The sequence below is a fragment of the Pseudoliparis swirei genome, chromosome 5 (genome assembly GCF_029220125.1).
Source record: "Pseudoliparis swirei isolate HS2019 ecotype Mariana Trench chromosome 5, NWPU_hadal_v1, whole genome shotgun sequence".
NCBI classification, from domain to species: domain Eukaryota; kingdom Metazoa; phylum Chordata; class Actinopteri; order Perciformes; family Liparidae; genus Pseudoliparis; species Pseudoliparis swirei.
Window position 1 is genome coordinate 12,222,032 of NC_079392.1, and position 27,972 is coordinate 12,250,003.

Consider the following 27,972-nt stretch of genomic DNA (forward strand, 5'->3'; position numbering starts at 1 on the left):
TAAATGCAGGTCATCACTTTTATAAAGTTAGTGCAAACTGGCAGCGGAAAGAGACGTGAACACAATGAACTGTCTGCAGCCTCTTGTTTACCGTCGACATGTAAAGAAACGTGCAGCGAGCAACAAAGTCAACTGAACATCTGGCCACCCAGATGCTCCGAAGTTCTCCGATAAATCTTCTCACACACAGAATGTTAAACCGAGCCACAGAGGGTGATTGCAACGATCTTTTATTCGTTAGGTTTTTTTTCTTTCTTTTTAAAGGAATAACATGAAGACTACATTGGGGGGGATGGGGCATGCGGGAGCAACGGCCCTGATGATGATGATGATAAACAATAAATAGGAGTAACATGTACGGTTTGTTAACATGTGCAACAGTCATCTCTCGCACGCACACAGAATGTCAGATGAACTCCATCGTCACCTTGGACAGACAGACACACACACGTAAAGATTCCAGTCTTCATTACAACAAAAAAACCATACTGTACCAATTGATATCACGTGTGCATGTAGCGCACCACATAACCGACAATAAGCGTTGTTGGTGACATCACCGAGTACAATTAATTCATAATGTGTTCTTCTGGTTCTTCCTTCAGAGGAGAGAATCTGTCACCACTGCACAATATTTCTTCAAGTTGTTATCCCTATGCCGAGAGAATAAAAACAGGATACATTTGTTTACACTTGATATTAAAGAGGGAAGTGTAGCACCGAACTGGCCTTTAACGCTGCCCGACTACAGATTAAAGCAGCTCCCTTTTCAGCATATGAAACCTCATCCCAGCAACATGGAAGCCTCGGGAATAACCGCTGCTCATACTAAAACTTCATACAGCTTTATTCTTGGAGAAAAATAAATAAAGCTGTTAAAGGTTTGCAACCAAAATTGCGTTGCGTGCGTGTCAGATTTTCTCAATTTCTCATATATCTCCAGAAACGTAACGACCTGCTTTAACATCCCGTAGCCTTCCGCTCGCCTCCGACTTACACATACACTCACTCACTGACACTCCTCCGATGCTGAGAGCACAAACCATCGTGCACCTTCATTTAGTTCCCACTGTGCATCAACTGTGTCCCAACAAAGCTTCGGCCATCGCATGCTAAACAGTGAAAGCCTCCTTTGTGTGGGAGTTGGTCCCATATAATAGTATTTCACATCAGTCCAACGGAGCACTAAACATGCAAAAAATCAACAACAAAACAGATACAAAAAGTCTCCCTTTCATTATGTTCTGTATACTGACGCGAACGTTAGCATGTTACAAACCGTTAAAATTAAATCCTTAGGCTGAGAAATGTTAAATACTCTTTAACTGTCTGTATATCTTTCAGTCTTCATCTGTTATTGTCCGACTCCTCGCGACGTATGAAAACGTCAGGAAAGCAGAAAAAGACCCGATTGCCTCTCTGATGCCCCGGGGAGGCCCAGCCTCCAGGTGGCGGGCGGGCGGCGTCCGATTCAGTTCCCGTTCATCTCCACAGGAGCCCCTTTGGGTATAAGCAGGCTCATCCGGCCCGTGGTGCTGGCCGCGCTCTTGATCACCTCCATCCATCTTTGGAGACAAGCGCACAGGGGTTATGTTTATTCATAAAACCATTTTTTTATTCCATGACCCCTCGTTGGTGTGCGTACCTTTCGAAGGTGTACTCGCTCTCCGCCCGGAAGAAGTAAACGTGGGACTTGAACTGCAGCTTGAAGACGTACTCCTTGTGGATGCCGTCCGACTCCTCAGGGGTGCTGACCGTGTAGCCGAGCAGGGGCAGGCTGGCCAGCGGGAAGTCGTCCTGCAAGAGGGAGACGGGGGAGGGGGGGGGGGTGTTAGCGCTTACTGAACACAGACCAGAGGGATTTGTTTGGAAGGGTCCCGTCTGCTAACCTGGTGAGTCTTGTAGAAGAACAAGCAGAAGTTGGTGAAGACCACCCAGAGTTTCTGCCAGCCGTTGCTGTTCTTGAACTTCCTCAGCAGGTAACCCGACAGCTGGTTCTACGCAGGCAATGTGAAAAAAATGAAAAAGGTTAGCCGAGCTTTTGTAGCTGATATTTCGTCATTAAACTCAAAAGTACGGGCCGTGGTTTGTGGGCTGTGTGGGAACGCTTGGTCGCAACACGGATTAGTTCATCTGAATATTTTTTTTGTGCGTCTTAAACCCGAGAGCTGTGGCTGGCTTTTTGTGTGTGGGTTTATATTTTTACCTTTATTTGTTTTAATTTGTAGGTAAAGTTTGTGATGGAAGATTGAATATGTGAATGAATGTGATGAATCTGGTTTTATGCCGTGCTATCTTGTAGAAATGAAGGACTACATGCGATGCCACTTTGTGTGTCAATTGGTGAGCAACCATTGAATTTCACCATTAAAAGACATAATTAGCCGTTTTAATGAGTGATTTCTACTGAGACTCCCAGGGGAAACTACTCTCCCGGCCCGCATGGCTCCGGTACCTGGTTCATGCGCAGGTAATCAGTGAGAGAGAGGTTCTGGTTGCGGTACCAGCAAACGTGTGTGATGGTGTTCGGTCGTTGGCCCTGACCGAGGAGGTAGCGAGGAGGGAGCTCTGGTGAGATAGCCGGAGAGCCGTAGACTGAGAGGGCGAGGAGACAAAAGAAAAGGGAGAACAGAGCGTAGAGAACAGTTAGCATGTTAGCCTGGAGAGGAAGAAAAAGGGGGAGAGAAGTCCTCAAGGTCTGTGGAGGAGAAATCTTTCACTGCGTGCACATTAGTATTCTCTCGAGTGTTGAGAGCCTTACGGGACAGATGGAACGCTGGGTATCAACAGACACCAGGAGGGGGAGGAAAGAGAAAGAGGGAACATTTAAATGTTAGCGAAGAGATGCAGCCGCGTTCCTCAAATCCAGCGGAGATGAATGTCGCTTGTTCAAACTACTCGTTGTCTGCAGACGTGTAAACGGGTGTGTGTGGTACGCGTGTGTGCGGTGCGTGTGTGTGTGTGTGTGCATGTTAAACGTGGGCGGAGGAGGAGTACCTCCACAGCCTGGCTGTGATCAGACATAGACACGCTGGTGTTGCGGTGCCAGCACACGTGCATGGTGGTGTTGGCCCGGTGGTGCGTCTGCTTGTCCAGCGACGTGAGCGACGAGTTCATGTCGTCTTCCGACTCCTGCTCCAGGGAGACCTCGTCGGATGATCCTGAGGGGGGGGGAGTAGGAGGCGGGACAGGAAGTTGTTTGGAAGGGAAGGGATGAACTTAACATTTGAATGCATTGTAAATATTCACTTGAGGAAAAATCTTCTTTCTTTTTTTTTAAAGAAGAAATAAAGTCAACCAGTGCAGCAGTCGGGTGCATCCTCCGGGAACAATGAGGAAGAGAAGCTCTTACGGTTGGAGTGGTCGCCGACTTCTGCATCGAGGAAGATGGTGGACTTCTCTTGGGACTTCTTGGCCAGTTCAATAGCCATGTTCATGTCCTCAATCCACTTCCCCATCTCCACTTTAGAACTGCAATCCCAGACAGGACAACATTTATGTGCATTTACAGCATAGAAAGAAGATCAAATTAAAACAGGATTTATATATTATACATCATATTCACAATAAAAGATTCTCTATACACTATTTATTGATAGGAACACCACAGTGTAACTTGTGGTCCTTTGCTTTCCCGTTTCTCACCTGGCAGCCACGACAACGGTCCTCTGAGCAGAGTAGATGGTGAAGCAGTGTGGGACCGACCACTCGTTTTCACTCTCCTCGACCTGGGAACAAAAGAGAAACCCAGACAACGTCGGCCCGATGCAGGAAGCATTCCATCCCAAAAAAACACATTTGTTCACAATGAATGACTTGAGCATAGGGAGAAAAAGAAAAGGGGGGGGGGGGGACACACAGACTGACTGGAGTCACGAACAGGCCTTTCCAATGGGCCTCTACCAGAGCATCTATATACACTTATGTGTGGAGTTCATAAAAAACCCCTTTTGGAATGTACCAACTTCCCCTGGGTACTAGGAACCTTTGGAGGAACCAGGCTCTACGTCAAGCTTTTATGATGTATGTCAGGTATTTTTAGATATAACGGGCATGCACGCCATCCTACGACCACCAGCCACAGCCCTCGTCCCGTATCTCGCAGGCGTATTTGCCTAATCTTCGCAATTATGGAAATGCAGACAATAGGTGGTGGTAGGGACCTTTAAGTTCATTATAAAATAGTTGCGGGACAACAATTATTTGTAGCGTCTTTACGTTTACATCATGAACCAGTTGTGGTAAAAAAATTAAATAATTCCTGACTTTATTGCTTGTACTTTATCGGTGGAGGTGTCCATGGCCTCGATCGTGGCGCAATGTATAAAACCACAGAATATTGCACGCACTGACAAGCTTCGGCACCCCGAGCAACGGCCTGGCTACACGAGTGTGGGAGAAGAAGGGTGGGGCCGGTGACGCTCAGAGGACTTACCGGTGTATCCAGCACTATGAGCTGCAGCCAGGAGTAAAAGCAGAGACATGCAACGTTAGGACACCTGGGGGGGCCCTTCCCTTCTCTACACACTGATTACATCATACACAACTCACCATCAGGGTTAACTATTCCTCTGCTAGAGCTGAGGTGGGACAAAGGTTAATTGGGGGGGGGGGGGGGGTGGAGTTAGAAGAGGGCGCACTGGAACGTAAACACTTACGATCATGCCATGAAGGGACAGCTGGCCGTGCACTTTGAACTGATTGGTCGCTGTGACGCCTTTGCTCGTGTAGAGGAGCATGTCTGAGAACTGAGAGGAAACATTTAGCGTTATCTTTTTAGTGCATTGATCTGAGGGAATAAAGAGTAGTTTTTGCACCGACCAGGAAAAACATCCTTTGCTGCAGTCCTTTCTTGGTGAGCTTGTACAGACAGCCCTCTCTTATAAACTCCTATTAAAGGAAAAAGAAAAAAAAAGGAAACTTCATCACACGGTCTCTCCAGCACCCCCTACCCTCCACTCGCGGTCACCGCACTGACCCTGCCTGGCCCCGTCAGGTTCTCAATGCCGATCAGGTCTCTCTGCAGCTCGGTCAGCTTCTGGAAGTTCTCCAACCGGATGAGGCTGCTTTGGAGCTGGGTGGCGATCTCAGCCACTTCCTTCAGAGCCTCTGCAAGAGACCAAAATAAGCAAAGAGAACAGGTTCATTTTGAGAATTACACATTTGTTTTTATTTTCAAATTTTCAAATATTTGTATCTCTAAGAATGTCAATTTGAGGTAAACCAGAGTGTTACTTCCATCTCGGGTTGACCTGTATTTGGAGACGATTCAGGGAGAGGCCCGGTTCAACTGCCGGGCAGTAAAATGTTGCAGTGATGAAACAATGTGCAATTAATCATTCATAAATAACATAGCGATTTAAAAATGTAAAGAACAGACCTGATTTTAAAATCGGAGAACTGACATCAGGACAGAGCTAAATCGGGGAATATATTTTAAAAAAAAGGCAAAGCAAGAAAAAGAGGGAGGTTTGACCACCTTTGAGTTCCCATGCAGCCTTTGGGTCCGACCCAGTCACACATTGGTCATTCCATCTCTCGAAAGCGATACATTTCATCACATAGCATGTTTTCTGTTTATTCAGTCAAAAAGCATGACATGACCAACAGACTGTGCACTCTTAAGTCGTGAAAGAATTCCAACACATCAGCCACGTCATGCCAAGAACGTACGCTTCAGACACATTGACCCACAAAACAAAAATATATCATCATGCCGTCCGATCCAAGCATTATTAAAAAACAGTGAGCCTCATTGACGAAGTGAATTAAAGTTGGATCATTAATGAAGCCGCGTACAAAAAGCGATGGAGCTCTCACCCTTGCAGTCATCGTGATCGCGGTGGCCGGGAGAGTAATGCTTGCACAGTCGCTCCAGGATGAGCTTGTAGTGCATGAGGCGCTGGATGGGCTTGAGCAGGAACGTGTTGAGGGGCAGGTAGCAGACCTTCTGCAGCTCGAACTCCTTATAGACCGTCTCCAGCTTCTTCAGCTTCTTGCTGGCTTTCTCCAGCTCCGTCAACACCTCGTCGTGTTTCCGCAGGAAGCCGGTGAACTCCTGGGGGGGGGCGGGGGGAGGCAAGGCAAGAGCACATGTGCGACTTGAGGTACAGGAGGACGAGAGAGGAAGGAAGGAATGGGGGAGATAAAAGGAGTTCTCACCTTCAGGGCGCACATGTTCCTCAGCATCACGTCGCCGATCCTCTGGTAGTCGCCCTTGACGTGAGCGTTGGAGCGACCCTCCCTGCGGAATAGTTTGGCTTTAGTTAGCCTCGCACATGATCACACACACAGAGAGAGAGACACTTGTGGGGAGCACCTACCAGAAAGCCAGCCTCTGGTCCAGCTCCTTGAGGAAGCCCCGGTGGAACTCGTAGATGGGGTCGATGTTGGAGAAGAGGAGGGTCATCAGGGCTTCGGGCATGGCGTTTTCTTTGATCACGGCGCTGCGGAACCACTGGGAGCAGGAGAGGGACAACCGACGGTTGATGTATATGAACTCACCTACTGAATAGACTGGCATGTCAACACCATCATGTTGGAAAAGGAGGTTTATGAATCAGGTATTTCCTCTTAAAATACTTAGTTTTCCCTCCAGTTCCAAACACTCATTACACTAAGTCTTCCAGCTGTTCAGCAGCCTGTGGGCAGCACAAAGCAAATCCTTATCATGTGATCTGGTGTCCAACTTTTATTAGTTCCTTCTAGCTGGAGGTTCATAAATCTTTGCGAAAAATTTAAAGATACTTTGATGACCTGTAGGGCTGCCTTGTGTCCAATCTCATCCTTCACATTGCTGCACTTTTTTCTGTTTATAGACTTGAGGAGATTAGTGCTCTGCAGGTGTGCCGTCTGTACTTTAACCCGGGTGAGGGGTGAATCATATGATTCAGAGTGGGATTTGTGTGCAGCCCTCGTGCTCGGCCTTCAGAAACTCTGGCATCAAAGCCCCTACAAATATCTTCGCCTGATGTTTTGACTGACATTACAATTACCTGTGTGACGGAAGGAATCTTTATGATGAAAGGGTGGATCCTGTGTATTATACCTTTACATTAAGAATTTGTTCAATGTGAAATTGGATATCATTAAGGTGTACCACAAGGGTCTAGTTCTGTTATAAGAATTCATTGTTATGCCTCTTTTTTAAAGTAAAAATACTTTTTATATCATTTAATTGAACCATTTTTTTTTTTTAATGCACAATTTAAAAATAACAATAATTAAAGTTGCATGCAAGCGATGTATTTTGCAGACGTCGTGGCAGACGCCGGCTCACGTGGCTTCTCGGCCATATGTCTACAACACTTTCACAAGTTAGATGTATTTTAGTTTTTTTTCCTGAATGGAGTGACGCTGGAAATAATGTTTAGCAAACAGTCCACCACTTCCTGTATCCACCGTGTGGCGCTAGAAAACATGCTTTATCCTGCTCTACAACACGTGTAGACGACATCGTGTCAATTTAATGTAAATCAGATGCTGTGTGTCACTTAACACTGACTTCCTGTTGCCAGTAGGTGGCACTATGACTGTGAAAATTGGCTCGTCAACTAAATCAGGCCATGCATTTTAATAAATTTTACTAACCATGGCCAGTTTGGGGACAATTAAAGCATATCCAGTGAGTTACATGAGCTTATTTAATATAAATTGATGTAAAACGGCCACCACAGCTATGCTGTTCCTTCAATTGTAAAGCTTTTGATAACTTTTAATCACTAAAGTCTTTAGATTATACTGACTAAATTCAAAGTGGATCCAACAAAAGTAGGAGGAGTTTGTTAATTTGTGGAGTGTCAAATTTCAAGTCAATCGGTCGTTGGGGGCGATGGCCGTGAGCAAAAAACACTTTGCTAGCCCGATGTTGCTCTGGCCCCAATTATTCATCTATCTATCGATATAGATTATAATTCAGGCTTCTACATTGGTTTTGAAATCAACAAATTATTTCTACCTTGCCTCGGTAATTGCAGTGAAAAAGGCAAAAATAAATAAATGTTAAACTCACCACAGTGATGACCTCAAGGTCTTTCAAATACGTTCGCTCCGTGGTCAGAATCTCTTTGGCGATGAAGTAGGCCTTGTCGGTGGGATATCGCTGAGGGAGAAGAGGGACATGAGTGATGGACGACATTCAAACTTCTTTATACTAAACCACCGGATTTTGAAAATCCCTTCCCTTTATAAACGATTAGTTTCCTGGTTTATACCCTTGAAAAAAAATTATAAAAGGGGGGTGGGGGTTGAAGGGTGGCATGTGAGCAGTGTACCTTCCTCCTGCCCTCCTCCTCCTCTTCCTCTAGCCTGGCATTGCTGCCCACCTCGCTCAGAATGGGGCTCTGCAGGGGCGACGGGGTCTGGCCCGGCAGGCTGAGGGTCGACATCTGAAAGGAGGGGGACAGGCAGAGGGGATCCTTGGAGATCATGGGGGAGAACTGGGGGCTGTCCATGGCATCTGGGGAGTGAGGGAAAACAGACATTGAATAAAATTAAATTGGGAAAATCCTTCAAGTCGAATATTCTATAACTAGAATACAGTGCGAGGAAAGTAAAATACAAGCTTATGAAAAAAGTTCAACAATAACAACTGTCATCTTCACCCAGTTTCCTCGAGAAACACGAGTGTTGCACGCTTGAACACAAACAAGCCCAACAACTTAACACACCCGACGGCCCGCAAATGAAAAGGGGTGACGGCGGAGGACACCAAATCAAGTATTGGTTTCCACATTACACCTCCCGCCATTGCTTTCAGAGCCCTCAACATAATGACTCATAGCCAACTTCTACGAGCTCAGTCTGAAGAGACAAGACGAGCAGATGAAACACTGGGCTACACAGATCACAGCAGCTGTTTATCTACTTCTAATGGAGGGAGAGAGAAGAAGAAAAAAAGCGAGCGGGGGAAGGCCTAAAAGAAGAAAAAAAAGAAAAAAAACACGACTCGACCCGGAAATAATTGCTCACGCAAAGAGTTATCTGGTATGTGGCTCGTCTGGAGGGCAAACGGTCGTTTATGGTTTATCTGTAAGAGAATGACACGAGCGGGGAGGAAGAGGAGGAACATCGGACTCCTTGGCCGAACAACGAGGGTTTGCTGTGGAATTACTTGGCACAAGGCCCGTCCAAACAGGGAGCACAAGGAGCTAGAATGAGGCTGAGGAATCTTTGTGTACCAGCGCGACCCAACCCCCGACAGCACACGTGTGTTGCCTCAAATTTAAAAGGCAGCGTTTGTTTACTTGTTGCACGTTGGCGTCTTTTTTCCTTTATAATCCAGAAAATTATGGAGGCTAAAACAGCACACTGTATCTACAGTCTGGTGACTTAATATTAACCCCTCCCAAAAAACTTTTCTTCTCCCACATATTCCGATTTTTGGCTCAGAAGATAAAATGTCATCGTCATGATCTTGTACTAAGGAGGACATCCCCTTTACATCTTTTTTTCTTTTAAATGTCGGTCTGCGTCTGAAAAAAAATAAAATAATTTTAAGTCCGACATTCATGGTACCCAAAAGTGATGACTTTATTCTTGAGTAAAAACATACACACATTAAGTACAGGTTGTTTATAATAAGTCAATATACATGTTTCAGGGTTACGTGTTGATTACTTGTTGCCTAAGTGCAGTTAAGCTTAACGGTTCGATGTTTCGTCGAGATATGGGGAGAATCACATGGTAGGAACAAAGAAAAGCCACCAGGACAAAACCCTCCATCAGACCGACCAACTCCACACGCTCTCATAGGTTAAGTGATGGCACATGAAACTAGAATGGCTGCTCGCCATCCTACAATATGACAATGAGAACTGGGGAGTATTTAACAATTGCCTAAAAAGATAAGAGCAAAACTGCCTCCTTCCCCCGACACGGATGTTTCACCGGAAAACCCCCGAAAATACTGGAGTGTAAGCCGGAATTCACACCTGAGACATGCGTGAAAAGGAAGAGAGAAAGTGAGTGTTTAAGGCACGGCGGGGCGAGAGACACACAAAAAGACTAACGTGGATAGAAAAAGGAAACTCTGCAAAAGCAGAGAGGAGTCTGCCTTCGGACAGATTCAAGTGAGCTCAGACGAAAAGGACATACAAAATAAAAATGTAATTGCACTTGGCAAGTCAAGACTTTGAAGAGGAAAAGACATCAGTGAATAAACAAACTACCACCAATCAGTTCCATGTCAACAGTCTTTGATCGTAATGTTTACTTTAAGACTTGTCGAGACCAGACAGAACACAGAGGCCTGGAGGTCGTGCCTCGCCAGCTAACGACCGCTCCTATGACAATACTTGAACATGAAAATTAAAAAAACAATACCAGCCGAGATATAAAGCACCGAGCAACTCCTCGCTAATGTGCAAAAAGACCCGCTCCAATTCCTTCAATTAACAGAACGACCTGAAGTGGATCAAGGGCCCCCGACCCTTATTCTGACAAAAGGGGGTTAGAATGTTGATTAGATATGCTCAGGAAACCATGCATTATAGTGTCTGATGATTCCTACTTATTAAAACTAACTATTGCAAGTGTGCTGCAGACGCACAGAGCCTTACATTCATTGAGCAGAAAGCGGTGTGAACAGTGTAGTTTACTGGCTCAATAGTACACTGATTACATTCCTTAACTAAGCTCAGCACCAAGCCAAAACGTTAATATTTTGTTGTTGTCCTTCAGACAGTGGCCCTACGTGACACCTCTACATTCATGCTGTGGACTGGTGTGACGTGAAGAATGCTGGTGACTACTTCCCCCAGCAGATGGCAGTGAGGAGCACAAGTGAGGATCACTGAACCTGGACTAAGAATAAGAATAAGAATATACACTTTTATTAATTACACTAGGTTTGTAATTTTACCCTGAGACCCATTCATGATGTCCCTCAACACCAATTGTTAAAAAGCCAGAGGGTGATTATTATATTTGTTTATTTTACTTACTTGTTGGTCAAGTTAGTTAAAAACAATTATTGTTAAAAATAATCATTACCAAAAAAAAGTACTTTTTCCGCGATATCTTTTTCATTAAATTGAAACTGTTAAGGTGGATGTGGAATATTTTTCTGACATCCTGAGTTTAATTAATTTTTTCAGCAAATGTGAGGCAAAACTAACACATTACTATGTTCATGTGTACTTTAGGGTTTAAAAATAGGACTTGAACTGTGTATTTAAAAAGATACAAAGCTTCAAGTAAAAGCACAAAAATGTTTAGCATTTCCTAGAATGCTGGATGGGATTCATCTAAAATGCATGATCGACATCTGCTTTCAACAGGATTAATGTTGCAGATAAAACAACTGGAATCTTGTGTAAAAAAACATTAAGGCAGTGAGACAGTAAAAAAATAAAAAGCACTTAAAAACTGGGCGTGGCAAGGCTACGTAAGGTCAAATCACTGATCAAAACATGAAAGTAATAAGTGCTGCTGCAAGCCAACCTATGGAAAAGTAGATGTTTCACGCCACTCGACACCTCGGAGAGCTAACAGATAAAACGTGCCCACAGCCGGCGGACGGACGGAAATCCCTCCACTGAAAAACGTGGTGCAACCATCTAAAAGGCTTTCTGAATGTCAAAAACGATGCCGAAAACTGGATTAACAAAGAGAGCTTGAAGTTATTAATCATTAAGTGCTGGAACAATGCAGGATTTTACATTTTGATATGAGGGGATCCGGACGGGTCTGCGAGTGCCAGGGCCTGCAGGTTGTGGTACTGACGGAGGAAACCCTCTATCCCGCCGCTCCCCAACAGCAGATTACTGTGAAACAGTTTCTGCTCGGGGGGGAGGATGCTGTCGGAGCCCCAGTCGGAGTCGGAGTCTGAGCTGCCGTTCCCGGAGCCCTCGGTGGCCGTGGGCGGGTAACTGAGCTGCTCGAACTGCTCCACCAGGTCACTGAACTGCATGGCGGAGCTGCTCTCCGAGCGCACCGAGCACGCCGGGAAGTTGACCATGGAGCTGGCCTCCGACTGGATGTCGGAGCCCGGCAGGCAGAGCGAGGAGGAGTCGCCGCCTCCGTAGCCGACCGACATGGACTCGCCCGCCGACATGAGCCCCAAGTTGTCCAGGTGGCTGCACTCGGAGCGGCTATTGACCAACGAGCTGGTCTCGGAGTGGCCCCCGAAGTTGTCGGGGAAAAGGTGTCTGTTCTCAAACAGGTCCTCGATGCCCACGCTGGACAGCGCGTTTCCGCTGGGGTACGACTCCTGCACGTAATCGAATCGATCGTCCTCGAGCCCAAAAGAGTAGGCCTCGGACCCACCGCCGTAAAAGGAGATGTCGGTGGGATCGTCGTCTATGAACTCCTCGGTAACGTGGAGCGGCGGGTTGGACATAGAGTGCGCGTGATTCTGTGTGGCGCGCAAAAGCTTGGCCTCGAACCTCTCCGGTGTGAGGACCCCCTTACGCAACCCGCCACGCCCTCCCACTGAGTACCCCTTACCGCTGCGCCCCCCGCCACGCTCGCTCTCCTCATTTATGGGGGGCTGCATTTGGAAAGTGCCACCCTCTACACACATAAACAAGGGACTGCAGTGTCCTGCTGCCTGATTTCTAGGGGCACCTTGAAAAGCGTAGTGAGATGGGGACGCGGCCTTGACAGGGTCTTCCTTCGGAGGGCTTGGGGGTCTGGCAGCCTGCAGAGGGGACTGAAGCTGCTGCTGGGGAGGCGCTGGAGACCGGCTCGGTGTGGCCAAAGGCCGTGGCTGAGGTTGGAGCTCTGCTAGTGGGAGGAGGCTGGAGATGTGCGCCGGGTGGAAGGACACGGTGGCAGGAGAAGGGAAGCCTGGGGCCCCGAGACTGTCGTTGAATGACAAGCTCTGAATGAAGGACAAAAAGGAGGTGCATTGTATTCATTTACTTATTAAAGTACAATATGTGAAAAGCTTTTGCTCTGTTCGTCGTGCCAACTGACCTGTTTTGGCACATCTGTGGCGAGGGAGCGAGCAGACATTCGTATTTTACTGTTCCTCCTGAGCGAGAAACAATTCAATGACAGAATTATTCAGACAAACGCAGCGGGGGGAAACCTTTCCCGGGACAAAGGTGCATTCTACCGATCAAACAGCGTGGAGACTGTGTGTAGAAACACTCACCTCTGGTATGGAGTTCTCTTCGCCCCGTTTTCCCTGACGTAGTCCACGAGTTGCTTCTGAGTCCTTCCACTGACGAGAGTTTTGAATTCAAATATATATATAAAATACCGACACCTGATGTGATGCGTGCCTTTCTTTATTTACCGTCTGTATGCAATACCTGTATCTGAAGGAAGAGCCTCTGGTGAAGAGGATGGCTTTGGATTTGGGCTGGGGTTGGTCAAACATGCGGAAAAACGAGTGGTATTCCACGCAGATCTTCCAGAAGATTTTACATTGGTCCCGACTGGCCATCAGGAACTCCAATGTGTCCTGATGGAGACCCTAAAAACACAGGAAGACGATGATACCACACAGTCCTCTTTATGGTGGATGTGGAGACTTTATGTGGAGGATGAAAATAACATCCAACATCTGCAGTTTCTGATTAAAGACATCAGTACGTACGTGAACCTCTGGGTAGAGTTTGATCAGGAACCTCTTTCTCTTGAAGCTCAGTTTGCGAATCTTGGACCAATTGAAGGTGTTTATCTTGGTGTTGCCCTGGGAGAAATGTTAAAAAGGAAAGAAATGGCCTTTAGCGACATGGTTCGGGCCCGAGGGTCGCGTCCACTGAACACAGCCGGCGGGAGTGCGGTGGTCACCTGAAAAACCTGAAGGCCCATGTGAGCGACGGCCAGGTTGATTTTGGAGCCTTCCCGGTCGGCCGCTGGGTGGAAGCGGACGCCATACATCTCCAGTTTGCGGGCAATCTCCAGGATTTGAAAATCTGATTCAGCTGGAGTCTGGCCCCTGGAGTGGACAAAGAAAAAACACATCAACACTTTCTTCCTTGGGCCTCTTTTAAATTAACCTTTATAAGGTTCCATGAGACCAAATTATACAGAACAATAAAATTACCCATCGAGAGTTGACAGAAAACCCCATTTGACTAAATCGCTACACTGACACCATCAGTAGGTGCAGTGAACAAATTCATCATCGGCTGGAAAGAAAAGCTCCAGAGGTGAAAAGTGAAAACCAAAAAAACGGACAAGATGTCACACCGAGTTGATCACAGTCACAGAATGGATTGTAAACTCTTCTTCTCCCATCTCTAACGTACCTGCATTACGTATTTCTCTGTGTATAAAATGTGCTGCATGACTAGACTTATAGCTGCTCCTGAATACTGCTGAATGAGCTGCATCATGTTTAATATCCCAACACATTTATTACACCGAAAATATTATCGGCCCTTTATCAAAACTGTTCTGTCAGCAGATACTGAATGTTTGTAAAAAATAAATGAATAATTTAAAGTCATTCTCTCAAGAATAACAAACGGAGACATTGCCAGCAGCTCGTAACTAGTTCAATTAATAATTTCTCCATAAACCGGCTGAGCTCGTAATTTTTCAGAAGCACATTCCAACGAAGCATTTCATTGAAGACTCCGACAATACTGAAAGAGTTTGTTTGATTCTCTCCGCTATTCATAATGCCCGAGATCAGTAAAACTACACTTTTCCTCAAACTGAGACAGGTTAATGGTCGCAAACCACCAGGGCTTTGGAGTTCGGGAGCCTTGTGTGTCCACGCTGCGGCTCGTCTTTTTTCCCCCCCATTTCAAACAAAGATGTTGCATCGCGCCTCGATTGCAGCGGTGCATCCTTAAATCCCTTACAACTTCCAGGATTCATCTAAAACCATGCTAGGGAGACCTATCCATCCAATCATCACCACCACATTCTAATTTTGTTCATCTGTTAAGCGCTGAAAATCTCCTTAGGGCCCTCCCCTGCCCCACTGGCCTTATGGCTAATAGAGCCGGCCGGTGGAGTGGATTAGGCCGAGGGAACTCGCCGCTTGTGCTTCCAGGGAAGAGATTAGCAGAAGGTCTTTATACACTGGTCTGAAACGAGCCCCTATTGGCCATAGGCTAACGCTGAGCTAACGAGGAGGCTGGCGGTGGGAAAAGTGCAGCGAGCAGGTTTGTGAGACTCTGGACTCTTTGAGAGAGCGAACCCTCTCATTACAGTTGTTTAGCAGGAACGCGGTCGTCTCAGCTCAGTTACTTCATCGCAGTTTGTGTAGTGAAGTTACATTCACATTTATTTTATTTATTTTTAAAGACAACATGCCACTGTTTACACATTTAAAAAACATTGTTAATCCTATGATGAACCCTGTGGGATACAAACTGGAGCCAGTCCCGACTGATCGTGAGATGTGTGGTTTTATTCAACATTTAGCTGGAAGCAGCATACATTTTTGTTTCGCTCTGGTGTGCTTAAAGGATGTTATTTTGTTATCTGTTCCACAGAGATCTCAGGGAACAAACCCAGAATGTTATGGCACCGGGGGTCAAACGGCGGGCAGATGAAGGCCACTTTGATCACCCGGCTTTAGTGTTAGAAATAAAAAGTTGCCTGAAGTAGTTGCAGTGCTGGTTCCTCGTAAGAATCTTCATGAATTCCCCACAGCTTACTTTGATCTTATGACGTTTTCCCAATCGAGGTCAAGGGCAAAAGGTTAGGAAAAAGGCGGAGAAGAGATCGGAGGGAGCAACTTACAGGTGCCTGCGGTGGAGCTCCATGATCCTCTCCTGCACCTTCTCTTGGTACGGCAACAGTTTGGTGGTCCTCAGGAAGTCCCCGTCTGCTGCGTCGCCGTAGTCGCCGATCTCCGCTGTGGTTCAGGGAACAGAGACACGTCAGCTTTTCCTGAGCGTGTCACGGTAAGCCAACACAGAGCGAGGCCCCAGCTGGTTTTTATTTTGAGTGTAGGCACATCGGTTTTATATCAATACTAATGATTAGCGTAAAATGAGGGCTATAAAGATTTTATACCCGGGTAGACATTTTTGCTGAGACTCTTTCCCTTGTGCTGCGTTCACACCAAAAGCGTTGAGTTTTTCGCTTTAGGAGTTCCCATGCAAAGTCAAAGCACAGACGCGAATGGTTGCGAATGACGCACTGAGCTGTGTGAGCCTACGGGTGATGTTATGAACACAGACACAAGGGCGTTAGATGTTCCAACGTTTGTGGGATGTCCACAACCACTATAAAGCATAAAGTGTTGTTATTTCTTCCATGGTGGATGGCGGAAATGATAACTGTTTCCACGGAGTAAAGCCACGCTCCCTTTAAAGCACGAATGAAGCGAATAAACCACAAATAGTCAGGAGAGTAAACTCACGCGTAAAGCGTTGTGAATATTCTCAATATTTTTGGTGTGAACATAGCATTAATATTCGATTACACCTGTTAGCTGCTGACGAATCCCACGATATCAGGTACACCTAAAACTAACAGTCCAATATAGCAATAATAAATCAATAGCAGCTTTGACGTACACTGGACGAGGTGAGAGGCCAGCAGGGCTCCAGTATTTTCTGTACAGATCAGCCTGGACTCAATCAGATCTCTTTTCATTTGCAGAGAGAATAAGTACCTATAAAAGTAAATAAAAAAGGTCTTAGTGTTTGCCTATTTTTGTACACAAACAATTAATAAATATCCCCAAATAAAGACATACATTGAAACTACACTGACTGTAGCAAAGCATTCAAAGAATTTCATTAACATTTTCAGGAGGGACAAATACTATAACGCTCTGAAAACCATAATAATAAGCTTGTGGAAAAAAAGAAAAGAAAATCACAGAATTTCTAAAGCCTTTCGAAACATGCAACAAGATGAAGGCAATATCCAAAAGGAAATTACAGTCACTGACCTTGTGTACTCCTCCTGCAGCTGACCAGGGTCTGGAGGAAAGAATTTAACCGACAGTCTGAAAAGCGTATTGGCCGGTCCTGCAAAAGAGAAGGAAAATGCACACAGAACCAGATCAGCACACAGATAGGCTTTTATTAGGCAGAACTTGAGCCAATACTTGAGCTCACTTACTCCTGACTTGTCTCATAATGGGTTTCGTGGGTTCCAGCCAAACCTGAAGAGAAAGAAATGGTCATCATCGTCACCATATGAGAAATGTTTTCGCCGAAATTTAACAGATGGTACCAGCCGAACCCTAAATGACTCCTTTACTACATAGTGATTGTAGGTTATGTCAGCGTCTGGATGATCAAAACAAAAGAACCTGGCTTCACTGTAGAAACCTGCTTGCCTTGTTCCATCTGGGCCTGATTGAGAGAGGAATGTGCTCAATGTGGACAGATATGTGGCTTAATCGAGTGGTGCAGGGATGATGCGTTATTGCTGACAAAAAGGTTAAAAAATAGAAAGTAAAATAAGCTCTGTGGTAAACAAAAGATACGTTTGAAGCGCGAATGCAATCACATTGCATTTTAAGTTCTTCATTTTTTTATATTATGAATCATTACACATGTGCAGTGTTTTAAAAATAGCAGATAGTCAGTGAGAACAAATAAACCATGTGTAGAAAAATGTGGATGCTTCAAGAAGAATCACTATATAATTACATTACAAGTCCTTAGAATCGAAAGCTGCATATATATATATATAAAGAAGAAAAAAAGAAAATCCAAAATGTTTGTACATTATTATTTTAGAAACAAAAAAAAGGCAAAACTGTTTTCTGTTTTATATGTTCAACATTTGCTTGGTAAAAGGGAGTATATATATATAGTTATAACTAAAAATGTATATTGATATCAATACATCTATATATGATATGGCTTCTCAATGCTTTTGTTGCTGAGCATATGAGCTGAAACGCAGGTGTGTCAACAGCGGCTCAATTTTCTTTGAAGATATCCAGCAGCGTGTTCAATATCTCTTCTCGGCTGCTTTATGAAAAAAGAAACCCGGTGGTCTTGAATTCCACTTATCTTCCTGGAGGAATAAAACAGTGGAAAGTCTGACATTTGTTTATAGGGTGCTTGTGCCATACCAGTTAAAAATATCCCAAGATTATATATACTGCTCAAGTCCAGTAATAACAATACTACATCCCTATTTTTGCCCTGTTGTGGAAAGCTACAAGTGCAATGGAGAAATAGCTGAAAGAAGCTGTTGAAAGTTGTGACCTTTGAAGAAGAAAAAACACTGTCCACCTTTTCTGGTCAACACCCAACTGACATGTCGGCTGGCGGTACATACCCAGTTCATCTGCATGTTCTGAAACTCCAGACCAAAGTAATCCCGCTCTATGAGGTTGCCTCTCAAGAAAACCTCAGAGAGGAGATACTGTCCAATAGCTTTGGGCTGAAAAACAGAGGGAAAAAAAAAAAAGAGTCATAATTATTTTCATCACAAAGATTTAAAAGCCCATCGATGAGACGTCTTTCAACTTCAATAAACAGAAAGTTTTGACAGCTAAAAAGTCTGAAGAACAATAAAGCTGATCAACAGACAACAATATTAAAAACTTCATTTTTTTTCTTTTTTTGCCTGCTCATGCGAGGAAGGCATTACTGGTGCGAGCACAGAGCAAACGCTCCGTCTGTCTGTGTGGTGGGGAAATATTTGGCATCTGTAAATGATCCACCTCAAGTGTGCTTTATGGCGGCCGACGCTCCATCTGTCAGTTCAAATAGTTTCTGGATGAGCAACTGCTAAAAACACATCTCACTGTACACTCAAATATTAAAAAGTGATCTGGACCCGAACGAAGCTCAGCAAAATAGCGAACCGGAAATCTTCCCAAGTTTACCTTCCCGTGCCCTCTGGAGTTTGTTTTCACTAAACGATGAGCTAATTACTATGTACTAAGAACACACTGCACTTGAGGTTTTGGAATCCTGGCCTGTGACTTTTTGTGTGTGTGTGTGGGGGGTGGAGGGGCATTATAGCTTGAAACATCTGGTTTTAATGTAAAATAGTATTTTTAAAAGCCATATAAAAGGGAAAAAAACTGCTGTGCATTGGCTGAAATAAAAGATTACCACTCAAAGAGCAGTGGGAGATTTACTGTAGTAAAATAATGTCATTGCTGGGATACAATTGTATGTTCTGCATTCACACACAAAAACCAATACATTTGCAGGTGAAACCTTCTAGCACAACATCCATAAATGTAGGAATCCATTGTAAAAACAGCCCTCTTCCGTGCATTTACAGAGTCTGACTACAGCCCGATCGCAACCCGAGAGAGTGTTAAAATACTTTGTCTCAGGCCAGGCTGAATGAGCAGCCAAATGTGAGGGGAACTTAAAAAAAGAAAAGAAAACAAGGGTACTCTGCCTCAGTTGTGAGGTTTCAGGAGAGTTGTGTGAATGCCGATTCAACAGAAGAGTCGATGTCATCATGCACCGAGCTCTGAGCAGACGGGGTCAAACAACTGAAGTGTTTTTGTAATCTTCCCCTGTGGATTAAGAAATTTCCATCCAATAATCCTCACTCTCTTTTTCAATATTCACACCTCTTTTAGCGGATTTACAGCACAGGCATGATGAGTTCGATCAACTTGGCCATTAATATAAATGTAGCCACCTATTCTAAAATGTATTTCAACAAGCTATACAACTATTTTTTTTAAAGAGCCATTGGTTCAAAAAGAAAACCAGAATCGAGTAATGGATACACTTTTTTTTTCACCTTAGGGTAGCATTCACGAACGAAACTGACGACTGGATTTGGGTGGCCCCTCCTTTGAGTTACTCATTAACCTTCTGCAGGAATGCAAAACTGCATTTGCAGCACTCTCCCGTCTTCTTGAGGGGGAGAGTAAAATCTTCAGCTTCGTCCTCCTCAATCAGAGAGCGACGGATGACAGCTGGCAAAAAGGGACACGCTACTCTACTGCATGAACATGCAGAAAGCTTGAACCATCTACCTGGTTTTATCTCCAGAGGAGTTCCTCCTCGGTATCTCCTTGCAGATACTTCAAAACACCTCCCCTTTGTTACACGTGTTTGGCATTTCTGCAGTCGAAACGGTGATGAAATGGAGAAATAACGCCATGTGACAAAAGGTGGCGGGCCAAACCTGAATTTATAGCACATGTTATCATATATTTTGTGGCGAAAACTATTTTCATTATTCAAAACCACTGATGAATTGAAAGTACAGTAATCGTGAGTAGCAGTCCTACATATTGCACTAGAGCAAAGTGAGTGATTGTGAATTCCTCCACGATCACAATTATCATGACTAACAATCATTTATCAACTGGTGTGTAAACAACAAAACAACAAATAACTTAAATTAGATTATTCAAAAACGTCGTCTTCAACTATGATTTATCTAAAACCATTTTGCTGTGAAATCCAGTGGGCTCGGGGTTCGGGTTAGTTTGCTCACACCAAACTTGAGACCTTGGTCTCATCTCTGATCTCTAATGTTAACCCTTGTGTTGCCTTCGGGTCAATTTGACCCGATTCAATGTTTCACCCTCCTGGATGGTTAAATATTGAATCGGGTCAAAATGACCCGAAGGCAACATAAGGGTTAAGGCCGGTTAGTGGGTCACCCAATCACACTCACAGAGCACCAGGGATTATCACCAACGGATGTTTCTCTTGGGGACCAATCTTCCCCTGGGTGTGTGCGTGTGCGTGCGGCTATGGAGGGGAGGACTGCCCTTCTCATGCAAAGAGAACGAAGAGGGATGACTCACAAAAGCACAGGTTCCCCAGATGTCACCCAGCCCGATTTAAAATTAAGGGCTTGGGTGTAGCTCGCACGACAGGTTTTGAGCGCGTTTGATTCTTTTTTCTTTCAAGTGGGCCTTCTGCTCAGGTCATTTTGTGTAACCCAGATACTTTAAACTCAAATCTTGGCGTCAAACGAAGAGGGAAACAATTAAATAAATGAGATTACAAGTGGGAGTAGCAGCCAACTGCTCCCAGCAACAAAATACAAGATCAGAACAATAACAGCAGGAGAGATCGCATGAAACGAGTCCTTCTGTGCACAGTTTTGCTCCTTCAGCATGTGGGAGTGCTTTATAGGGATCAGTGCCGAGTGCTCAGCTGTAGTGGTGGCAGTGAAGAGTGAGATAAAGATATATATATATACATTTTAAATAGGGCTGGGCACATTAACGCGTTAATCTTGCGTTAACGCATCAATTAATTAACGCCGACAATTATTTTATCGCGCGTTAACGCAGGTTTAATTATTTATTTTATTATTGTAAAAATGTGTTGCTCACAGGCTTTTATTTTGTAAAAGTCTGCTACTGATTGCTGCCGAACCGGAAAAGAAAGTCATTCGCGGTTTAACAAACATGGAGAAGAGTACGGAGATTTTAAATGGCCATTTTCAATTTAAAGTTCTTAAAGACGGCGGAGTCAACAGAAACAAAGTGATATGTAACCACTGCCAAGATGAATTGTCTTATCACCGGAGTACTTCCAGTCTTAAATATCATTTAAATACTAAACAGACGACGCTGCAGGGAGGAGATCAACCAAGGCAAGAGAAGCGAACCAATGCCACAGCGAAGTGGAGAGCTACTGCAGGCCGGTTAGTTAGGGTGACCAGACGTCCGGTTTTCCCCGGACATGTCCTGCTTTTGAGACCTAAAAAATGCGTCCGGCAGGGATTCCAAAAACGTCGGGATTTTGCTTCGTCGGATATTTGTGTTTTTCTGGGTTTTCATAAACTAGTATTTACCCCTTACAAGTTTTGGAAATGGTATCTCCCTTACGTTCCACCTTCTTGCGTGAGCTCTGACAGTATAGAGAGCAGTCATTGGTCGACCGATCTCAGGGTTGCCAGATACACGATAATTATCCTCCAAATACAACCATGTTGAGCCTTTGGTAACACTGAGCTCCTTGCCGCTTCCACTAGTTCATTGTCGTTTGTGCGACATGCTATAAACTACGACCAGCGCCGCCGCTCCCATAGCGCACTACGCACTAGGCACCTTTTAGGCATGTATATCACAAAACAGGCAGAACAAGAGAGATGTTTACTTCGTAGTTACTGTGCATTATATTGATGAGAAGTGGGCGCTGCATTCACATGCCCTGACTGATGAAAACAGAGGAGAGACATTATGCTGAAACGTGCGCGGGACACTTTACTGAAGTTGCACATCAGTGGAATGTGTCAAATAAAGTCACCACACTGAGCACAGATAGTGCACGAAATATGATCGCTGCTGCGAGACAACTGCCTTGTGATCATGTCCCTGCTTTGCGCTCAGCCGCCAGCGTTCTGTCAGTGTCTCTGCATAACAGTGCGTTGGACAATGTCCTGACAGATTTTATGGCACTTTAGTTCATATGGCAGTACATTTAAAATAAGTGTCAAGTTCTAGGAATTGACAAACTGCACTGAAAGTGTTTTCTGGTGTGTCACTCTAACAGGGACAACAAATGTTATGGCACTTTCATTCATATGGCAGAACATTTAAAATAGAAGTGCGCTATACACTACTTTTGAATTAATGATTGGATTTTGCGTATACAAATGCGATTAATCGTGATTAATCAGGGAAATCATGCGATTAATCGCGAGTAAAAAATGTTATCGTTGCCCAGCCCTAATTTTAAACTAAACACACATATATATATATATATTATAAACTAAACATAACATCCAGACCAAAAGTACATCTTCGAAGAAAAAGAGCACATGCACGGGTTTTGTAAAAAAAACATTTGCTGTGCCAGTGGTTGAAATGCCAAACTTTTAGCCACTCCTCTCTGTGTGTGCGTGTGCGTGTGTGTGTGCGCGTGCGTGCGTGTGCATGCGTGTGTCCCCTCCCCCACGATCCGGACTCAAACTTTGTACTGGCCCAACTGCTCCCTCTGAAGAGCTGCTCTTTTAACACCCGAGGCCATCTCAGTCTCTCTCCCCCACCAGCAACCCACTTGGTTGTCAACCCCTCTACGTATGCGCTTGTTTGCTAACACTAAAGCAAAGCATTTCCCCCTCCTCCGATTCCCACCCACCAACGCCCCCGATTGTACCGCACTTTCACACGGCCGTGGTTCCATGTCTCAATCCTGGGCCCTTGTTGTTTGGCTTTTTTTGCGAGGTCTGAGCTGGAAGTTATAGCCCCAGCAAAAGAAGAAATGGGCTGGCTGTGGCTGGATAAAAGGAGCCTGTGTTTCCCCTGCCATGCCTGGGCTCGGCCTCCCCTGTCCAGAAACCACAAGGCTGAGCTTTCTCCTGTGCTGCTGGCAGCGGGGAGGGGCCCTGTGGACGAGAGCCATGCGAGAGCAAATGTCTGCTGGATGATGACAGCCATGCCGGTACCTGCAGCAGACGGAGGCCGCGGATCAAAGCGGCTCGGATCGGATTCGTCTGTCACAGCTCCACAACCAAAAGGCGTCGCACGACCACAAAAATGACTGTTCAAAATCACACCATGTGACAGTACAGGTGAAAATCTGTCCCGCATTATAGCTGCAAAAGCATAAAGCATGATGGCAAAGCCAGGACGATATCTAGTGAGAAGTAATGACAGACGATGAAGGCGTTGGCCAAATGAACATGGCAGCTGAGCAATTACAACGCTACGATCAGGGGAGGCGGCTGCATGGAGGCCACAACCAGTTAAAGCACTCAACGCTGCAATTTTGTAGCTATTTCTGCATACGACGTGCATGAGGAAAAACGACAATTACGATGCATTTTTCTTTAACCCTTGTGTTGCCTTAGGGTCATTTTGACCCGAATCAATATTACACCCTCCCCCCGCCTTTGGGTCATTTTGACCCGATTCAATGTTTCACCCTCCTGTTATCTTTATATTTACTAACATATTTGACCCTTTGGGTTCAATTTGACGCCAGCAATTAAAACCTCCAGAAAATTATTAGAATTAATATTGTTTTCCAAGTTTAAGTGTGAGGCACTTTATGTTTGTTTGTTGACTACCGAAAGAACACCGACATTAAACATTGAATGGGGTCAAATTAATCCTAAAGCGGGGGGAGGGTGTAATATTGATTCGGGTCAAAATGACCCTAAGGCAACACAAGGGTTAAAAGGGATTGTGGACCCATAGACGTAAAAAAAAAAAACTACTGATGAAATGGTAGACTGGCAGTTCTGAAAATTAGTCATGTAAGCGGACGTAGAGCTCTGCAGCCACTCTGTGCATTTATAGACAGAAATACCATTCTCCCAACAGCCCACGACCCTTTCTGAATGAATGAACAGCGACGTCAAGCAAATGTTGGCCAGCTGTGGTGGACAACAGAGCCTCTCAGAGGCCATCTTGTCCCTGGAAAAACTACAGTCTGCTTGACAACAGGATTGCCATCATTCCCCTTTTTGCAGAGGCATGCAATTCTGTCTGCCACCTCCTATCAACACCAATATCTACAGTTTATACTTTGAATACTCCACGGCCATATTTGGTAGGCTGAATATGTTCCTAAAATTAACCCCACAAATAACTTCTTTAAAGTTTCTTTTCCAGCAGGGATCTGCTTTCATACAAATTAAAATGCCTGCTCATCACATTCTTTTAGTGTAAGACTTTAAAAAGGCAACATATGGTGCATAAGATTATTAAACGTCTGTCTCAGCGGTGCCCCTGAACTACATCTGCCAGAAGAGTTAGTGTTGTGGCTACGCGAGAATATAGGACGGAGTGGTTGCACAGGTTGAGTACACCGACATATTCCGAGCAGAATTAGTGGCCCATAAGTCTAGATATAACAGGCTGCAAATTAAAACGGCATCAATTAATCACTGACATTGGTATTTAAATGCAACACACACGCACGCGCACGCACGGCAGGAAACTTGGTCTGATAGAGTGACTTCCTTATTGCTTCCCATTTGCCTTCCCGAATGACTCCAACGGCGACTTAGCAAGTAAACATCGGAAAGCACTTCAACAGTGTGGATACAAAAAAGTTTGGGCAAACAGACAGCAATCTTTAAAAAATATAAATGAAGAAAGGGATTGACCTCTAAATTCATTACAATGAAAAGAAAAACACAACAGCCGTAATGATTAGTTATAGATTCAATTGGGTTAATGGTAGATAATAGAGATGCACCGATCAGGTTTTTGGTGCCGATCACTGGAATCAGTATCTGCCGATCCGATAATACCGATCACCGATCACGGTGTCGATTGAAGCATTCTATTTATTGTGTAGCATTATTGCCTAGGACTATGAGGAAATACATATATAAAGCAACTCAAACATTAAAGAACTTACAGATTTCTTTAAACATTTAGGACTTTTACTTAGAAAAATGTCCAAATTGATACATTAAAATTGTTTGATTGCTATTATAGGGGATTTCAGATATGTATGGAACACATCTGCATTATTCATTTCCTGGAACTCTTGGGGAAATCTATTTACAGGACTTTTTTTAACATACAAAAGTCTGACTTATTTTTATAAACTCTTCCTTGGACAGTAAAAATGTTTTAATGTTAGCATAATTTAAGCTAAATCTCAGAAACGATCTATAAAGATACAAAATCAGTTCATAGTTTACTTTTATATGTTCGTGTATGATTTGTCGACATCTTATTTTGATAAACGGATGTTGTTCCACGTGGTTCTTTCCGCTAACTTTGCAAAACCAGATGTTGTCACTTAAATCCTTCCGCTAACAATCAAACCCTCGCGCGCTCCCGATCGAATGCGTTTACCGTGAACATCAGTCTATAGGGGCAGACATGTGAGTGTCGGCTGAGTCGACCCAGTGATTCAACTCGGGGGACGGGGACGCCGCTCGGTGCGTGAGGATCCCCTCTTGGACCTCTGCGGCCCTTGCCGGGCGCATCGTCTCCGTTGCGGTGCGCGGCGATTGAAACATCTGATAGTTCTCGCAGATGTTACGTCATCTGATCGGCCGTTTTGAGAATGCCGATCAAAACCGATAATGGCAATATCGGCCGATATGGATCGGCGCCGATCAGATCGGTGCATCCCTAGTAGATAATTACTTCCACGTTTCAATATAATTTGCCTTCCATAGTATTGATATAATTGCTGAAATTATTGTTTTAAATATTAATTTAGTTGCAGTGATGAATGATGGCAAAGCAGAGGGAACAAACATTCGGCAGACACTGTCCTGTCTGCCAATTCAGCGCGATTAAAGTAAAGAACAGACTAAAAAAAACAGATGGACAATATTAATGGGAAGTAATTTCATCATCAACCACCACACAGTAATACACAGGCTGAGGATTCAAAGATTAACCAACGTGTTCCCACTCCATAGATTCAATTAAAATGGTCAATGTAAACAAGCGTGCGGCCTGGATGGCCATATTATTTACCTCCTTGTTTGCCAAGGCTTAGGAACAGAAAGTGCTTAACTACTACTCGAGTTGAGGTGACAGCCAATAAACTAAACCCCCCAAAAAATTACCCGGTGAGTTACACCAAGTTACCCAAATGAAGCATTAAGGGATTTCAGCACCAAAGCCATGTGGCAGCTGTCACCAACCCAAGCCACACGGTAGCCCAGTGACTAGAGGGTCACATGTAGTCTGCTGTGCAGCACACTGCAACCGTGTCATCAAAAAGGAGCATGGCATGCACACGGGGAGCGCGCGACAGTCGAGGAGAAACTTACGTCGACGTCAAAGAACTCTTGGGAGTCGTCCAGTCCCTGGACGCGAATTTGTAGCCATCGCCCGTGGCTCTTGCTCCCGCTGACCATGTTGCCGCCGAGGCTCTGGCCCGGCTCCAAAGTGCTGATACCAGGGTTGAACTGGGCTCCCAGCCGTATGCCAGGGGTCTGCAGGACCCGGTATGAACCCTCGAGCTCCCCCATTTTCTGCTCAGAGCTGCTCCCCCAACCTCACACCTGCAAACACGGGGAGAACAGACACTTATCAGAGAATTTGGGGAGGAGGGCAGAAGCAAACCACGAGGAATCTTTGGTGTTGAAAGTTATGCCGTGCTGTGTCTGGGGTGAGTAGATGCGTCGTGGAACGTTTGCGTGTTGTCGGATAACTTAAACTCCGCGAGAGGGGGCGCAGAAAAAGTATTCTGAAGATGTTTGTAGACACGCGAGGCTCATTCATAATGCGTTTAACACAGAGTTGATATCTGAGACGAGGAGAATATTCCCCCGAGGTATCCATGCAGCATTAAACTAGAGTGTGGGTCCAAACCTTCTGGAAAAGACGCGCTGAGAAGCACGAAAATAAACTACCGACGACCCACAAGACTCTACGTTTATTTGCGTGCATTGTATCTGGGCCTAAGTGGGTCAGCAAGACTTTAATGTTGCAGTTACCAACTTTTTTTTTAAGCGAGAAAACAAAACCGACACCACTGACGTTCCTAATCGACACATAACTCCAGTTTATTTATACGTGTATATTTATATAGTTAATTGCTTTTAAGAAATGCAGCTCAGTGGATAACGTTGTTAGTTTACAGACGTGGAGCGAAACCAAGTATTGATGCCACAAACGAGATTTCTCTCCGGGGAACCCGCGAAGCTAACTCGAGTGTCTAAACGTGTGAAATGTGTCCATAAAGTAGCTATAAACTTACCGTTTGTGTCCGTATCGAAACTAAATGCTAAAAGTTTGCTACACCGAAAAGGAGACTACTCCGCTCCATGGTCGTCGTCGTCCGACGGAGTGCGTACTCAGACTAGTTCGTCATTGGCTGAAGCGGTCCCACTCGTGCTGTGATTGGTTAAAATGGGGTTGAGGATTGTGGGCTTGGGAGAGCAAATTTGCCTTCCTCTATTTAAATAGCCTCGATGGATGGACGAATATACTGCACTGACCGCCTGCAAAAATATATGTTGTGGCTTTTTAATAAGGCGTCGCGGAAAGTTTAAATAGTGTGCGGTTTCGTTTCTAGGTGTATTGAATCTGCAGGGAGGTGGTTGGCAACACCCAGAAGGAAATAGAAAATCATTGTTTTACCTGATTAGTTGTATCAGATTTGACTTACAAGGCGAAAAAGCCTTTATTTAAGTTCGGACTACACTTTGACCCGTAGATAAACCGCAGTCGATGGGTTTTCTCTGTTTTTCTCCTCCAAAATCACTAAAGAA

The 27,972-nt window shown here is 44.7% G+C and overlaps 1 protein-coding gene across 4 annotated transcripts; it reads right to left on the reverse strand.

Moving 5' to 3' along the window:
- Positions 1–213: 213 nt before the first annotated feature.
- farp2 (FERM, RhoGEF and pleckstrin domain protein 2) lies at positions 214–27,947 on the reverse strand. Of its 4 annotated transcripts, none has more exons than XM_056414178.1 (28): positions 27,459–27,942; positions 26,527–26,760; positions 18,166–18,270; positions 16,990–17,032; positions 16,817–16,895; positions 16,437–16,534; positions 15,655–15,769; positions 13,744–13,891; positions 13,547–13,642; positions 13,260–13,423; positions 13,100–13,168; positions 12,919–12,976; positions 12,568–12,823; positions 8,274–8,458; positions 8,012–8,101; positions 6,324–6,457; positions 6,163–6,244; positions 5,821–6,058; positions 4,979–5,109; positions 4,822–4,890; positions 4,659–4,748; positions 4,436–4,456; positions 3,646–3,728; positions 3,353–3,471; positions 2,456–2,595; positions 1,890–1,997; positions 1,646–1,797; positions 214–1,565 (listed from the first exon to the last, which is right to left on the reverse strand). In XM_056414178.1, exons 2-28 carry the CDS (start codon positions 26,725–26,727, stop codon positions 1,472–1,474), a joined length of 3,168 nt encoding a protein of 1,055 aa, XP_056270153.1. In that variant the 5' UTR covers positions 26,728–26,760; positions 27,459–27,942; the 3' UTR covers positions 214–1,471. The 4 variants fall into 4 exon arrangements, with proteins under 4 accessions (XP_056270153.1, XP_056270151.1, XP_056270152.1 ...); XM_056414176.1 differs by lacking the exon at positions 2,456–2,595 and adding an exon at positions 2,998–3,161 and having other exon boundaries at positions 27,459–27,940; XM_056414177.1 differs by lacking the exons at positions 2,456–2,595; positions 4,436–4,456 and adding an exon at positions 2,998–3,161 and having other exon boundaries at positions 27,459–27,939.
- Positions 27,948–27,972: the final 25 nt, after the last annotated feature.

Excerpts from the sequence above, each read along its gene's own strand:
- farp2 (XM_056414176.1), bottom strand. The coding sequence starts at position 26,727 with ATGGGGGAGCTCGAGGGTTCATACCGGGTCCTGCAGACCCCTGGCATA. Across the intron at positions 17,033-18,165 it reads AGAACATGCAGATGAACTGG|GTTTGGCTGGAACCCACGAA; the intron begins GTATGTACCGCC and ends CTTTCTCTTCAG. Across the intron at positions 13,424-13,546 it reads AACTCTACCCAGAGGTTCAC|GGTCTCCATCAGGACACATT; the intron begins GTACGTACTGAT and ends CTGTGTTTTTAG.